The 17082-nt window shown below is 47.1% G+C and overlaps 2 protein-coding genes across 2 annotated transcripts; one reads left to right on the top strand and one right to left on the bottom strand.

Moving 5' to 3' along the window:
- Nucleotides 1127-2819, top strand: LOC8057860 (serpin-Z2A; the record flags this gene model as incomplete). The annotated part of the gene is made up of 2 exons (XM_021465723.1): nucleotides 1127-1603; nucleotides 1776-2819. Coding segments are annotated over 2 exons (1329 nt in total), but the record flags the coding sequence as incomplete, so codon positions are not given.
- LOC8060552 (BAG family molecular chaperone regulator 1) lies at nucleotides 9440-11628 on the bottom strand. The gene is made up of 3 exons (XM_002444589.2): nucleotides 10933-11628; nucleotides 10565-10821; nucleotides 9440-10433 (listed from the first exon to the last, which is right to left on the bottom strand). The coding sequence occupies exons 1-3, from the start codon at nucleotides 11165-11167 to the stop codon at nucleotides 9936-9938; spliced, it is 990 nt and encodes a 329-aa protein (XP_002444634.1). The 5' UTR covers nucleotides 11168-11628; the 3' UTR covers nucleotides 9440-9935.

Below are 17082 nucleotides of genomic sequence, written 5' to 3'. Positions count from 1 at the left end.
TTCGTCATGTTTTCTATTTTGTTCAGCCTATTTCTGTATTTGAAAACGGGAGAGGGTTTTTCCTGCCTGTTTCCACCGGGTCCCGTTTTCATCTGGAATTGACTCGTATTTATTTCGTTTTTTCGTCCCGTTTTCAGTTTATGTGAGAAATGTCTATAAATTGATATGTTCATAAAACTACTAATCACCAAATATGCATGTTAACATGTTAACACATATGACATGCATGTTAGTGAATATTAGACCGATATGTGGCTGGTTGCCGCCACCGGGATGAGGGCAGATGTGTGGTGGCGGCGCGCTGCTGGACCATGCGTGGGGGACACGCCCACTGGCCACCTCGGCATCCATTCCCAATGATACAAACTAGGTATAGTTTTAATTTTTATAGACATTATATATAGAAACTATAGTCCTAATGGATAGTTTCTATATAATATTTTTATATCCAATCACATTTATTCTCTCTCCATTCTTAACCAATCATCTTGGATTTGGTGTAGACATGTTTTCTAAGTTAGGATTTTTGCTCTCTCTCTTCAATAACTATCTTGCCATGTCAGCAAAATGCTTAGGTGGCACTGTAATTAATGTCTATAGAAACCATGATGGTTTTTGCATTGGGAGTGCCCTAAACCTATCGGACGACCACAAAACGTTTGACGGATTAAGAGAGCAAATATGTTAGGCCATCCTTAGTGCCGTTTTATGACCTAGTTTGGGCACTCACAATGCAAGACTCTATCACAGAGTCCAAGACACTTAATTACATATTATTTATGGTATTTTGCTGATGTGGCAGCATATTTATTGAAGAAAGAGGTAGAAAAAATAAGACTTCAAGTCTTATTTAGACTTCAAGTCCACATTGTTCGAGGTAATAAATAACTTTAGACTCTATGATAGAGTCTGCATTGTGAGTGACCTAACACATCTATATTAGAAACAATGCAGAAAGTTTTATGAAGATGAAACTCTCTCTATTTTCATAAAACTTTTATCATCTATCTTTTTATTAATACAGACATATTTAATTGCAAAAACTCTAATGAAACGATTGGCCTTATATATCCTACAAATATAGGCTAATCGTGCGTCGTCTTATATTTGCTTCCATCTCCAATAACCAACACAGTATGGACGGCAGCATCGAAGAGGAGGCGGCGGCGGCCAGGCCAGGCCAAGCAAGAGGGCGCGTGGGACGGCGGCGTCTGGCCTGACAGCGTTTGCGCTCCGCCTGGCGAAGCACCTCGCCGGCGCTGATAAGGGCGCCGGCGTCGTCGGCGGTGGCGGCCAAAACATCGTCTTCTCGCCGCTGTCCATCTATGCCGCGCTAGCCCTACTGGCGGCCGGGGCACGTGGCACCACCCTGGACGAGGTGCTGGCCACGCTCGGCGCGACGTCGCGCGACGAGATCGCCGAGTTCGTCAGTGCCGTGGTGGAGCGCGCCCTCGCCGACCACTCCGAGACCGGTAGTGCGCCGCGTGTCGCGTTCGCGTGCGCGCTCTGGCACGAGAAGATGATGGCGCTGAAGCCGGCTTACAGAGCTGCCGCCGTTCAATCCTACAAGGCCGAGACGCACGCCGCTGATTTCGTGAACAAGGTCAGTTTTCCTTGATTTACCTGTTATATATTTATCAATGTAAATACAGGGACATCAACGACGGGAATTAGATCTGAATATTGCTTCAGCTAGTGGCTAGTGCATGCGTCCGTGCTATATATTCTATGCTAATCGATCTGTGAATTAATCAATGAAATAATAATGCATGCAGCCAGAGAAGGCAAGAGAGAAAATCAACAGATGGGTTTCGAAAGCCACGAAGGGTCTCATCACCTCAATCCTTCCTCAAGGTTCCGTAAGCTCTGATACTGCCCTAGTGCTTGCCAACGCCATCTACTTCAAGGGCAAGTGGTCCGTGCCCTTCCCCAAGAAGGACACCGAGATCAGACGCTTCCAGCGGCTCGACGGCAGCCACGTGCTCACGCCGTTCATGCGCAGCCGGAAGGATCATGCCGTGGCAGTGTTCGACGGGTTCAAGGTGCTCAAGCTAGCCTACGAGACACACCGGCGGAAAGCAGACAGACATCTGAGCGGTCGTAATTCTAAGCAACAAGACGGCCACAACTCTGACGAGCACCCTCGGTTCTCGATGTGCGTCTTCCTCCCGGACGCGCACGACGGCCTGCAGAACCTCATGGACATGGTGGCCTCCCACCCTAGCTTCCTGTGGGACCACATGCCGAGGCGACGCGTCAAGGTTGGCGAGTTGCGACTGCCCAAGTTCAAGCTCTCCTTCTCCAGCAGAATCAATGGCGTTCTAGAGGACATGGGGATCAAGGCCGCCTTTGGCACTGCCGACCTGTCTGAGATGCTGGAGCAGCGCGAGAATGGCCTGGTATTGGAGCATGTTTTCCACAAGGCGGTCATCGAGGTGAACGAGGAAGGGACAGAAGCAGCGGCCTCTACTGCTTGCGTGATGAAAAAGCTCTGTCGTTCTAGTAGGCTGCCTGTGAATTTTGTCGCTGACCATCCGTTTGTGTTCTTTGTGGTGGAGGAGGTGTCTCGTGTCATCGTCTTCATGGGACATGTTCTCGACCCGACGAAATCAGAGCATGAAAAATAAAATCTCAGTGTGATTTTATCCTATACCTAAGTGCTAATCTTAAGTTCAATGGTTCCTGACGGTGAGAAAACCAGCAGGTCCGAAAACAAAACAAGTCTTTTACGTCCGTTGCTCTCGGTTTTATCTTTAGTTATTGCATAATTTAGTTAGGGCACTCACAATGCAGACTCTATCATAGAGTCTAAAGTTATTTATTACCTCGAATAATGTGGATTTGGAGTCTTATTTTTTCTATCTCTTTCTTCAATAAATATGCTGCCAGACCCACTTGGCCATTCGAACGCCCGTCTCGTTTAAATATTAATGGAGACGGTTGCTTTAAAAAGACCACCTCTGCTAATGCATATTAATGTCACCATAGTGCATTAAACAATACTCCCTCCGTCCACGAAAGAATCAATTCCTAGGATCCGTGCCAGTCAAACTTTTTAAAGTTTGACTAACTTTATAGAAAAAAGTAAACAACATCTATAATATAAAATGCACATTATATGAAAATATATTCTATGATGAATCTAATAATACTAATTTGATACTATAAATCTTAGCATTTTTTTCTAGAAATTTGGTCAAAGTTTAAAAAATTTGACTTAGGACAACTCTAGAAATTGACTCTTTCGTGGACGGAGGGAGTAATACATATCATGTATAACTTAGTTATAGAAATATTTAGGGTTTATTTGTTAAATCTGAATAAATCTACACTAAGTTATACATTATCTAATAATTATGAAATTTTTACTATAGTTGAAGCATACAATAGTTAGGTCATCATAAAACATTTACCACAATTGGACCAAAGAAACTATAGTTATGAGTTATTCTAAATAATTACACAAAAGAATAGATCAAAACTTATAGCAAAAACTTTACACTAAAGCATGTTATATTATATGTTCACGGTGTACATCTACTCATGTGGAGTACAACAAAATTGGATTTTCTATTTTATGATTTACTATGATTTTTTAAAGATTCGGTTGAAATAAATAAAAAACCATCTTTAAAACCGCTTATAACCGGGTCAGGAGATAAAATGTGTGGTTTCAAAAGTGAAAAGGAGATGGTTTGTCTATTTTTAGAGTTGAAAGTGGACTAACAAAAATTGACAGAGGAAAAGTAGTTTTTTTTTCAAGTTTATTTAATTACTTTGTTTGGGCTAGAGCCCGAACCATTCATTATATGGGCCGGCTATATTATATTTTCCTCAGAGACGGTCGTAGCAATTGCTTTGGGCCGTCAGTCCCGTCCACGAGACCACGATGGGTGTCACTGTCCACTGAGTCTGACGAACGGAGACGGAGCAGCGTCCCAGATTCCGGACCCAATTTTTTTGCCTTCTTTTTAAACAAATTTCCATTTAGCCATTTAAGTGACATAAACTGATTTTTGGATCCTGAAGGATCGACACTAAAACTTATGGCTCCGAGATAACACATTTGGCTCCGACCTTGGAGCCATGGATCTTGGTGCCGAGCTTCGATTGAGAAACTCCGACTAAGTTTTAGAGCCTACTCTCATTGGTTCCTCCTCCCACTCGGGTTCTTACTCTCCATAGAAGCAACTACATAATATTGAAGTCTCTAGACATCCAAAATAAATAAAATTCATGCAGTTCAAATACATTGCCTAACTACATCACCTATTAACCTAAGGCCTTGTTTAGTTGCAGATTTTTTTTGCAAAATCGACACTGTAGCATTTTTGTTTGTATTTGACAAAATAGATTAACTAGGCTAAAAAAATATCTCATAAATTATAAACAAATTGTGTAATCGAGAACGCCGCTAGGCACGACCGTCGGCCACCAGGGAAGCTAGGGAAAGACAGGAGGCCGCCCTTGCCACCGATTGCCTGGAGGATGACGATGCCCCCCTAACTAGTTATATAGTCATATAGTTAGCTAATTTAATTGTATATATAGCTAATCTAGTTATAGTTATCTAATTCTATAGTTAGATTTGATAGGTAGTTAGTAATTAGACAATATAGTTAGTAAATTTATTTTATATAGATAGATAGCAAATATATATATATATATATATAGGTTATTAGGTGATATACATAATTAATGTATTTGAAATGTATGAATTTTGCTTATTTTAAATGTATAGAGATTTCGATATTATGTAGTTGTTTCTATGGAGGGCAAGAACACGAGAGGGAGAAGAAACGATATTTGGTCGTGGTTTCTGAATCCAAGCTCGGCGCCAAGATTCATGGCTCTGAGGTCGAAGCCATAGATCTTGGCTTCGAGGTCGGCGCTACAGTTCTCGACTCTGAGATCGATGTCAAGATCTATGGCTCCAACTTCGGAGCCAAGGTGTGTGGCTCTAAGGTACTAGTCACGTTTAGAATGTCCTAGTGTTGGAGTCAAAATTTATGATGCCGAGATATATTATCTCGGAGCCATGAGTTCTTGTGTCGATTCTTAGAGTAAAAAAACAGTTTACATCATTTAAGGAGACAAATATAAATTTATTTCAAGAAAAAAACAAATTATAAAAAAATAGGGATTTCGGAACACGAATCCACGTCCACCCAGACGTCTGAAGTCTGCAACTGTAAAGCAGTTGCTGACTTGCTGGATGAAAAAAGAAAACAGTTGCTAGATGCATCTGCTCCCGGTCCCAATGGAAACGCGCGTGCCCTATTGTTTGTTCCTTTGTGCCCTGTTTAGGTCCTAAAATTTTTGCAAAATATAAATAGTACTATTTTTGTTTTTATTTGACAAATATTATTCAATCATATACTAACTAGACTTAAAAGATTCGTCTCGTCAATTCCGACTAAACTGTGCAATTAGTTTTTATTTTTGTCTATATTTAATACTTCATGCATGCGTCTAAAGATTTGATGTGACAAGGAATCTGAAAAATTTTGCAAAATTATTTGGGAACTAAGGTCAGTCTCAATACATGTTTCATGAGAGTGTCATGCACATTAAATAGGGTGCCACATAAGTAAAATTGCTGACTTGGCAGGGTCATTAAATGAAGGAGTTTCATCACATGAGAGCAAGTATTATAGTGGGCTGTAAGCTGGCTAAATGCTGAGGTGGAGGAGAGAAGGAAGGAAAGAGAGGAGAAGCAGGCTGTAAGTTTACAGGCAGCTTAGGCACAGGAACCAAAAAACCTTGTGAGAGAGGTAAGTGGGACATGTATTAATAGTGAATAGCTAACAATTGTATGAGTGGGCTGGAAGAAGGCTGCAAGAAACCTTACCGCGAGCAAGTGGGCTGTATTATTAAACTTGCTCTGAGAGAGAAGTTTCATCTCCATAAAACTCATATGGCTCGGTTACCTAGTTTATAGTCTTGATAACTGTGCTATGAAACTATGCATTGAGACTAGGCTAAACAAGACCTTGGTTTCTTGGCGCGCCGCACATGCTGCGACGCATATACTACTACTACTATTGTTCGTGAGCACTCCCGAGCGTTTACCTTGCACCGCTGACTCTTCTTTCCTCCATGCGCCCCGCCCATAAGTGCACTCACAATGCAGACTCTATCATGGAGTCTAAAGTCATTTATTACCTCGAACAATGTGGATTTGGAGTCTAAATAAGATTTGAAGTCTTATTTTTTCTACCTCTTTCTTCAATAAATATAGTGCCACATCAGCAAAATACCATAAATAATATGTAATTAATTATCTTGGACTCCATAATAGAGTCTTAGGCTAGTCTCAATGTATAGTTTCATGACACAGTTACCAAGACTGTAAACTAGGTATCCGAGCCACAAGAGTTTCATGGGGATGAAACTCCTCTCTCATCTGACGAAACTCTTTCATTTAATGATTCTGCCAAGTCAGCAATTTTGCTTATGTGGCACCCTATTTAATGTACATGACACTATCATGAAACTTGCATTGAGACTGGCCTTAGAGTGCTCTAAACAAAACGCAAAAGAGAGGAGGGAGTAGATGTGCGTGCGCCTGAAATTCCGCGCACGTCACTGGCGGACAGACAGCCGAGGGAGGAACCCGAAGCTGTCGTTCGTTTGACAGGAAGCAAATATTGTTTGCTGAGTATGTGATAAATAAAGTTAGTAACAGTAGGAGTTTTATGTCACAGTTTCCAACACATTAATATTTTGGAAACAGTGCATATGAGTTTTATAGGAATGAAACTCTCTCTACTCCCATGAAACTCTTATTATCTCTCTTCATTAATATAGCGCCACATCAGCATATTTAATGTGCATGAAACTCTAATAAAACTCCATTGAGACTGACCTAATAGATAATTCCGAACCAATTGGTTGTTGTCTCTAGAGGCCGACGACGAGCGACGAAACAAAGAGCGGGAATGACCGGGCACCGTAGCCGTGCTCTCGTCCGTCCTCTCGTGTGAAGTCAATGCGACGCTTCCTCACCCAACGCAACCGACCGAGAGGCTGCTGCACACGCCTCGCCTGACTGACTCATCAGCTCGTGCCGTGCGCCACCTACCATTGCTGCTGAGGTGAGGTGAGTGAGGCTGCAGAGCTACCGACACCTCACACCTTCACCTTCAGGTTCGTTGCAGCAGGTGTGCCGATGAAGAAAGGCAACAAGACAAGCCACCACCAGCAGCAGCAGCAGCAGGGGGGTCGACTGGCCTGGCCGTGTTGCTCTCTCTCTCTCTCTGCCCCGTTGGATCGGCCGTCCCTTTCACGCACGGGCCTGATGGAGTGGTGTGGCGAACAAAACAAACGCGCAATCAAAGGCACGCATGCAAGCCTTGCATTGTTAGCTAATGATCCTTATGTGTATTAATCCGTCGTTAAATACACGAGCTAGCAGTGCCAGTAGTATATATAGTAGTAATCAAAGGAGCAGGAGATACGTAGCGTCGTCGCCGTCGAGCCAATGGCGTCGATGCAGTCACGGACCGACCCTGACAGGTGACGGCCGATGGCGACGCCGCAGCGGCAACGAAAAGCGCACACGCATCGATTAGAGTATTACTACTAGCAGCCGGTCAGCTAGCCGGCCGGCGAGTCTCTCTTTGCGTGCTTCGCCCCGGTTAGCCTATGCTGGGCCTTGTTTAGTTCACCTTAAAAACCAAAATTTTTTCAAAATTCACCGTCACATTGAATCTTACGCCATATGCATGGAGTATTAAATATAGACGAAAATAAAAACTAATTACACAGTTTATTTGTAAATCACGAGATGAATCTTTTAAACCTAGTTACTTTATGATTGGATAATATTTGTCAAATAAAAACAAAAGTGCTACAGTTTCGAAAACTTTTCAGTTTTCGGAACTAAACAAGGCCCTGTTATGCATGCGCCTCACTCGATCGGGCTCCGCGGTCGTCGTCTCGTCGGCACCACACCCCACACGCCACACACACTGACGATGCATCTCGTTGCCATCTTTGCCATTCATAAACACGTTTCGTTTGGCAGCTAGTCAGCTTGCAGAGCGCCCCTGCAGTCCTGCACAAACAGCACAAGCCACTGTACACCCCAACACCACCGTGTACAAAAGAACATTTGAGGGCATCATGTCCTTTTTTTTGTCACTAGTGTCACCACGCCCACCCAAGCACTGCTAGTAACCGTGTCCGGTACAATTGGTTGGTTCCTCTCTCAGTGCTCGCAAAGTCTCAAGGTTTTCAGTTTCTCCAAAATTCCTGTTACTGTTACTGCCAGTGCCAATTGTAGATGAAGAGCATCTGATACTGATGGAGTTGTTAATTAAGCCGGAAGAGGCCAACACAACAAGCAGCTAAAGCAATGTATACAATACAATGATTAGGGCATTAAAGCCAGAAAAGGTCCCGGACCCGGAAGGAGGGCTCTTGTACATACAGGGGGACAGCACCAGTCCTGTTTTTGCTGTACAGCAGCAACTGATGGACGGGCTGATATCTGGTCTGTCTCCTCACCTACCCTTGTTCTGAAATCTGAACCACCACTACTACTGCTACCACAAGTTTCTACGCCCGCCGACACAACAGAGAGAGACAAGCTTCTTCCATTTCCATAGTACAGTAGTATATACTATACTCATCCATCATCGTAGAAGGCATCTCAGCAGCCAAGACAGGTCAAACATCAGCACAGAAAAACGAAGTGGGGGATAAAGGTTAAGACCCTATTTGGAAGCAAAGTATTTTAGAGTTTCTTTAGGAAACTATTATAGTTTTGTAAAAAAAATATATTTTAGCTTTAGAGTGCCATAAACTATTTGAATGCAACAAATGTTATGGTTTTAAAAACCATAGTATTGTTAAAATCACATTTGGCTTTTAAAAGATTTACAAATTCCACTCTAGACTTTTTTTTCCTAAACCGTTAGTTTGAGGTTGTCAAACTGTAGTTTCTTGATACTACGGTTTTTAAAATACTACCCCTACCCATCCAAAAGCATAACACACACTGTAGTTTCATGTATCCTATCAGCACATGGAGGAATCTTTTTGAGCTTGGGGCATGCATGTACGATTTGCAAATCACCATACTACACGTCCAAAGTCCAAACCACCAGCCCCGGCTGACCAAGCGCCTAGTTTTACGCTACTAGCTAGGCATCATGCATGCCGGCGAGTTCATCCAAAACGCTAGCTAACGACCCTGCTCTGGCAGATGTGATCGAGATGCCCAATAATTGCCCACAGCTGCCACTGCGAGCCAAATCCCCCAATCAGTCCAGTCCATCAGCTCAGCTGCAACTGCAACACTCATCACTACTCACCCTCTTCCAACTTTCAACACATGACAGCAGCGACGAACCGAGCATTGTTTTGGTTTTGCATGCAGAAGAATGTGGGATATGATGAACCATCCATTCATGCATTACATACGGGAGCACAATGCAAACAAATACGTATGTTGAGAGCTTTGTTTGATTCATTCATTCATGTACACTATACATACACTGCTGCCACTACTATACAATACGGGAGCACAAAAATCCTTCATCGGTTCGATCGGTTGCAATGCAAGGCCACCACTTATTTGCAGACAGACACCACACCATGGATGCAGCATGCGTTTCTGCTCTGTTCACTAGGAGCTCACTGCAGTTGTTTTGTTGCCTTTCTTTTTTGGGTGGAGATCATGCAATATACACAGACTCAATTTACTCAAAGGAAGGACAGGAGGAAAGAAAGAATAAAGAGACCGGGGAAAGAAAGAAAGAAAGAAAGAAAGAAACAATGGCGATTGACATGCACCATAGGCAAGCAAGGTGAACAAGAAAGGTACCGGCCGAGCCAATGGACAGGCAGGCACACATGTGGCGGGAGAGGAGGGCCGGGGCCAGGGGGGGCACAGGCAGGCAGGCAGGCTGGCTGGCGCGTGGAGCCTTCTAGAAGAGCTCCCACTCGAAGCGCGGGGACGGCGTGGTGGTGGTGGCGGGGGCCATGCTCGTCACGGGGGCCGCCGACGTCGACGGCACCGACGACAGAAGGTCGAACGTCTCCCAGCTCGCCGTCTGCGTCTGCGGCACTAGCGCCGTCGCCGTGGTGGGCGCCGGCGGCTGGAACTGCCGCCGCTGGTGGTTCTGATGCGCCGCCGCCGGGGGCGGGCGCGGCGGCAGGTGCGGCGGCCGTGCCTTGTTGTTGGTGTTGTTGTTGGTGGCCTTGGACACCGGCGCCGCCTTGTTCTTGGCGCGGACGGCGTCCAGCGTCTCCACGTACTTCTGCACCCGCTTCTCCTGCGCCCGCCGCGCCACCTTCACCTCCTCGTCAACAGCGGCGACGGCGTCCAGCTTCACCAGCTCGGTCATCAGCGCCTCGGTCAGCGTCACCACGTCCGCGTCCACCACCTTGCCGCCCTTGCTCACGATCGTCTCCAGCGCCGACACCTGCAGTGCCGACGACCAACCGTCCGATCAATCAGCCAACGCCGGCGTGCACGTACGGTACCGTCGTGAGACATCACAGAACGCGGTGGAACAGTCACGGCGTGCCGGCGAGATGGATGAATTGAATATACCTTGGTGGCGAGCTTGTCGACGTCGAGCGCGACGCGTGCGATGGCCTTGGCGGCGCGCTCGGCCTTGCTGGTCCGGCGCTCCTCGAGGAGGCGCTTGGCCTTAGCGGCGGGGTCCTCGAGCATGACCATCTTGGAGCGGTCCTTGACGCCGGCCATGTCCAGGAACGCCTTGGAGTCCCTCTCCTTGTCCTTGTACACCACCTTCTGGTCGTCCGGGTGCAGGCCCGTCTTCTCCGACAGCAGCTTCTTGAGCTCGCCTGCCATTTTCCATCCATTCACCCCCACCCGAGATTCATTCAATTAAATCAAGAGATGAAACACATGGAAAGCATCGTGAAACGCGTAGATTAGCAATTACTACTACCCACCGAAGGATGCCTGGGAGTTGATGTAGATCTCGTGGTAGACGCCGTTGAACTTGACCTTGACGCGGATGGTGGGCACGGGCGCGCCGCCGGGGGGCGGGTCCGTGTCGGGGCTCCGCTTCTGCACCAGCATCCCGCCGGGCCGGACCTCCCACACCTCTTCCTTGGGCACCGCGGCGGCGGCGGACTCCTTCATCGGCGAGAAGGCCACTCTCTGCTCCCGGTTCCCGCGCATCATCTTGTTGATCTTACTGCTGTTCTTGGAGATCGAGCGAGGCCTCCTCCTCTGGTTCCCGGCCTCTTCTAGCTGTATATCTCTACCTACCTATCTATCTATGCAGCACCGAGGCGGAGCGATGGATCCTCGGCAGACGAGCAGAGTATGTGCGTATGTATGTACACTGTCTGGAGCAGTCGAGCGGCCGATCGATCAAGAACCAAGCTCAGAAAAAATCTTCTGCTGGCAAGTTAGCTGCTGCTACTACTACTGCAATCTTCTGCTGCACCGGAACCGGAAAAATCAGTTCTTGGCCGGTGGAGGGGAGGGGAGGTTGGTCACTAGACTAGGAGCAGATGCCGGTAAGCTTCAAATGGAGAAACGAACGAACGAAGGAAGAAGAAGAAGAAGAAGATGGGGAGGAGGAGCAGGAGAGGAAAAGGACACGATGATACAACCAAGGGACAGGCCGGAGCTGGCGCACCAGAATATTTATACTACTGGAGGAAGCCAAGGCCAGGGCCCAGGGCAGCAGTGCCAGTGGCAGCGCCAGGCCACCTCGCGATGGAAATGAAATGGACCGCGGGTGCGGGCCGGCCCTGCACCACACAACTGGACGCTGACTGGCCTGTCCTGGTCCGGCGTTGTATGCCGGCGTCTCGCCGTTGAGAATCAGCAGGGAAGTTGTAACCATCCGATGGATGGATGGATGGATGGATGGATGGATGGACATGCCAGTGCCAGCCAACCGGTCCCGGTGCGGCGTCCTCTGTCCCTCCCCCTCCCGGTCGACGCTTGCTGCGCGCGTCGAGTTGGGTGGGGTGGGGTGGGGTGGTTGCGACAGGTGCGCGCGCGTGGCCGGCCCCGGACTCGACCAGGGTTGGTGGCTGCGCGCTGCGCGACCTGCAAGCCTTGCTCGGGACGCCGCGGTCGGTCTCCTCTCCTCTCCTCTCCTCTCCTCGCTTTCGCTTCGTTCGTTGCCGGCCTTGGCCTCCAAGCAAGCTCGGACGGAGCCGGACGTTCCGTCGTTCCCTCAACCCGTCCGAGGTCGCCACTTCACCTACTGCGTGCAGAAATGGAACGACGACCTGCTCTGCTTGCTTCGTGTGCACACTGCACACACCGAACCACTGCGTCATCAGTCCGCGCGTGCGTGATCTACTTCTCTACTCTTTCCCGTTGCGTCCTGCTCCTAGCGCCTTCATCTTCGTCACCTACCAGTAGGTGTGGGTGCGGGTGCGTACTACGCGGTGTCAGGTGCGCGGCTGACACGGCGGCAAGTGTCGGTTCCTGGTGAGCGTATATATGATGGATCCATCATGCAGGATCATTCGTACGTTTAATCATGGCTTGCAAAACATCAGCTAGCTAGCTGCATTATTCAATCATTAATCCGGGTACGTCGTTTTGGAGCCCCCCCATGGCCATGGGTTAATTAAGCATCCCAAGTGGAGGCTCTTCCATCCGTGGTCTGCTGAGCTGTCCCCAGGCCAGGCCGGGCCAAGTGCAACAGGGTGCAGGGCCGGCACAAAGCCTAAAGCGCCGGGATCGGAGATGGTCCAGCGACGAGGCATGCATAACACGGCACACAGCGGCATATATCCTCGCTCGCTCCAGTCTCTCTCCCCTGCTCCATCGTCCGTCGTCGGTCCAGCCAGCATATAAAAGGGCAGGCAGGCAGGCACTCGATGGACACTGCTGGAACATGTTACATGTGGCATCTTCTTTTCAGGTGTTCCTGTCCTGCGGGCTGCCGGGGCACCATGTATGGACGGCATCGTCGGCGACGTTGAATCTGCTGCCGAGCTTGCTAGAAAATGATCAGATCAGGGCACTCTGCCCCGGAGGCTGAGCTGCCCCCCCTGCCCCACGCGGGGGAATATGTTGGGCACCAACGAACTCGACTCGACCCAACACTCAGGGGCGCCCAGCAAACATTTCGCAGCCATGCTCCATTGTGCACAGTACTGCACAGCCAAAGCAGCCACGCATAATAGCCTAGGGCTCGTCGCAATCAGGAACATAAACAGCCGTTGCTTTGCTTGCGTTGCATGCAGAAGCTCTATATGCATGCCCCTTGCCGACGTGTCCTCCCTGCTGTTGTTGTTGTTGTTGTTGTTTTTATATGGTGCACGAGACGTGTCGTGCCCGGGTCCATCCGTAGTAGTACGTGGTACCTTCAGAATTCAGATGCCGCTCCCTTGGTTTCAGAGTCCCCCAGTGAAATTGCAATTTGCAAAGGCCATGGCCCATGGGACGCCGGACGCCCGCCACCGACAGTTGCGCAGTGGCCACAGGATTGGATTGGCAGCGCAGCGGCCGCGCGGACGTGATCGGAAAGGGACCGCGCAACGCACGCCCCTCTCTGATCCCGACCCCGCCGGCGAGGTACGTGGTCGTGGTCCTCACCTCTGCACGTACGGCGACGCCGCACCCACCGGCCGCCGACGGCGACGGCGACGCCCGCGGCCCGCCTGCATTCGCTCGCTGCATCGCTAAGCTAATTTCTTGCGCACCGGACTGGCGGGAGCTTCTCGTCGGCGCTGCCCGGCCGGGAGAGAACAGGACAGAAGAAGGCGGTGTGGAGAGGAGGAGTCGGTAGCAGGTGTCGGTCGGTCAGCTGTTCCTGACGCGCAAGTCGGACCTTCCGTACCGGCTGTTCCAGTCGTCGTCGGCGGCGGCGGCGGCGTCGGCGTCGGCGTCGCGATGTGATGCCGGTCGACGCGTGCGGCCAAAGCAGCCGACCCACGCACACACGCACACAGACAAAAAACACAGACTTGTCCTCTCTCCCCGACCTTCAGCTCCGCCTCCGGCGCGAGGGAAGGGCAGGGGACTGCAAGTGCAACCCGTTGATTGATGCTACGGCCTGCCTGCTGCTGAAGCTGCAAGTAAATGGTTCCGTCAAAGATTACACTTAGCAACCACCAAATAATTCAGTTCATCGCCCCGGTCCGATGTTGCTATTGCTCCTGTTATCAATTGCTTCTCAGTTTGGAGTATACCAGAACGTACACCGACGACGGTGCCAGCGAAAGCGAATGGCCGGAAGATTCGTCTCACAGGTTATAAACTGTAAAATTGGTTATTTAATGTTTTATGCATGCGTCCAAAATTTGATGTGAAAATTTTTGGAAAATAAAAAAAGCCTTGGTTACTAGCTACAAATGCGATCAGTACCTGACTAGCTGTTCACTACATTACGATCAGAGTCAAAAATTTGGGGGTGGGCAGTCCAGTCAGTCAGTAGATGCTGTGCTGCACTGCTAAGCTACTCCTTAAGACAGTAACTGCTGACACTGTTCAGGACTTCAGCGCCAGGTTAAGATTCAGGGTTTCAGTGGGAGACTTGTATCTTTCAGAACTAAGGCCTTGTTTAGTTCCAAAATTTTTTCGGATTTCGCTACTGTAGCACTTTCGTTTTTATTTGACAAATAGTGTTCAATCATAAACTAACTAGGATCAAAAGATTCGTCTCGTGATTTACAGACAAACTGTGTAATTAGTTTTTGTTTTCATCTATATTTAATGCTTCATGCATGTGTCGTAAGATTCGATGTGACGGGGAATCTTGAAAACTTTTTGGATTTCGGGGTGAACTAAACAAGGCCTAACAGATTAGTTGATGTTGTTGCAAATGCAAGACACTTAGACACACATGAACAGAACAGTGGTGGGGGTCATTGCTCGCTTTCAATTTGACAAACACCAATACCTGCCGAGCGAGCAAGTTCCACCTGGCCAGCCTCATTTTCTAGCGGCCTGCTTCTACGAAATATCTAGAGGACAACTAATAATAAGATGACAAGAAATTCCATATTGCAATACCGCCATAGTGCCATGAGCCCATGAGGGCCTTAGAATAAGTAACATAACTACTTGCATTGTTTCTTTTATTTTTGGCCAATAATAAAGACTGTCGGTTTGATGTGCATGCATGGATAATGGATGCTAGCTGTTTGTGCTTGAAATATATGTCGACGGACAGATTATATATGTGGTCTACAAAGTGGGACAATTTGCACCCTTGACAAAAGCCCCAAAGCCACAAAGATGCCGGGGGCGGGGTATGGACCATCCATAAAAAAACAGTGCAGAGCTTACTTTTAATACAGATCAGCTAGCTGATAATTGCTATAATTTTATTAGTATATCATGACCACACTCTCATATTCTCTCAGAAAAAATATATAAAGTGCGTGAGCAGGGCGCAAGTGCGTAACTAAAGAAAGGATGAACTACCAAGCAAAGAAATAAAAAAGAAAGAAAGAAAATGTAGCACTGTGTTTTAACGATAGCAAAGGTCAGCGATAAACGCATGAACACGGGCTAGTAAATAGCAAAGGTCGTTGATAAATGCATAATAAACTACGTACCTGGCAAAAGCAAAGACTAGCCCGGGTAATAGGTTTTTAATTATGCGGATTTGCCACGAATTGCTCGCAAATTTAAACTATATGTGAATTCGCAGGCTGCCTCATATGTTAGTAATTTATCATCAGACAACATTGCTTAAATTTGCTTTCTCTCGTTTGCTCCTGCATAACAGTATACTCATGTGGATCATTCATTTCTTCTATTTACCTATTGTTCTATATACCTTTTTCATATTCACAGTTGTCCATTTTGCATCACACCTCCACATATGTTAGACATATGTTTATTTAAAATTATCCCTCATTCTAACACAATGCTCATAAATACTTTCTTTTTCTTGGGTAATTTAGAAGCACCAATAAGTATTTTGTGATATCTCTTTTATATGACATAAGACATATATGCAGCTACCAATAGAGCTCAGCCAAGATCATCCAACACCATGATCCATGCTGTCATGAGCTCATAGTCTACCCGAAACAGCACCTTTTGAGGGCATTATGAATGGTTCCATCGATCAAAGACGCTGTCTATTATCTCCGTCTATCTATTATAAAATTGCGTCATATCCTCACGAGACACTTTTTAATTCTGCACATACATGCTCGTGCAATTGGCTAATAATAATAAGCAAATAATGGGAGACCTAGCTAATCAAGTTGAGTTCCTGCTGGGATGCTTTACAGTCTATCAGTGAGGAATCAGGATCTCGATTTTTCTATGATACATTAATTGATGCGCAGATCCATCGACCAGTAGTAGCCAGCGCACATGTTGGAAATCTCCAAAGGATGAGACGACGATGACCTGAACGAATTCAGGCCGTTCAAGTAAAAGCAGCGTGGAATAATTTTGATGGGGAAATTAAAAGGTCGTGGCATGGCGCAGCGACGCATCTTGTCCATGTGCATGTGCTGACCCTAATCGGTAAAAAAGACTATCTGGAAATTTCTCGTGGAGAACATATATGTCAATATATGGCATATACAGCGAGTGAATGAGTGAGTGGGGGCCCATTTGCAAACTATGCAACGGCTAGGCTTCTGGCCCGAACAGACGTTCTCTCTCAGTATTTCTTCCTGGGCCATAAGGGCGTCTCATCACGGCTTGGGCCACACGAAGAAGCAATCTCCATATTCCCTAATCTGATTTTTGCTTCAGAATTTTTCTAATTTTAAGATATTTTTTAAAACTTGTAGAACCATTTTTTACGCAATAGCTAGCTAGGCATCATGCTAATAATAGGGATTCAGGCGGGGGGGGGGGGGCTGCACCTGGTGCATCAATGGAGATATAGGAGGGTGAGAAAGAAGAAGGGGTGGAGAAAAGGAGAAAAATGAAGAAAAAATCGTTACTGTTTGCATCGGCTCTAGCATGTCAATGTACGTCTTTCAAAAAGCACTATATGATTTGGTGACATATAAAACCAAATTTTTGCAATAAAAATTTCTAGGGATTCAGATGTCAAATACGTTTATAAAAATGACTAAAGAAAAGCGAAAAAGAAAAACGAGGGTGGAGACGAGTCGAGAAGGAATCGTTTTCTGAGAGGACCCAAG

The sequence above is a fragment of the Sorghum bicolor genome, chromosome 7 (assembly GCF_000003195.3).
Source record: "Sorghum bicolor cultivar BTx623 chromosome 7, Sorghum_bicolor_NCBIv3, whole genome shotgun sequence".
NCBI lineage: Eukaryota > Viridiplantae > Streptophyta > Magnoliopsida > Poales > Poaceae > Sorghum > Sorghum bicolor.
Note: the sequence above shows the minus strand (reverse complement) of the source record. Positions and strands in the feature narration are given on the sequence as shown.

What these genes read in the sequence shown, in the direction of transcription:
- LOC8060552 (XM_002444589.2), bottom strand. Translation starts at nt 11,167, where the DNA reads ATGATGCGCGGGAACCGGGAGCAGAGAGTGGCCTTCTCGCCGATGAAG. An exon ending in CAACTCCCAGGCATCCTTCG is followed by an intron (nt 10,822 to 10,932) that starts GTGGGTAGTAGT and finishes GGAAAATGGCAG; the next exon opens with GCGAGCTCAAGAAGCTGCTG. An exon ending in TCGACAAGCTCGCCACCAAG is followed by an intron (nt 10,434 to 10,564) that starts GTATATTCAATT and finishes TCGGCACTGCAG; the next exon opens with GTGTCGGCGCTGGAGACGAT.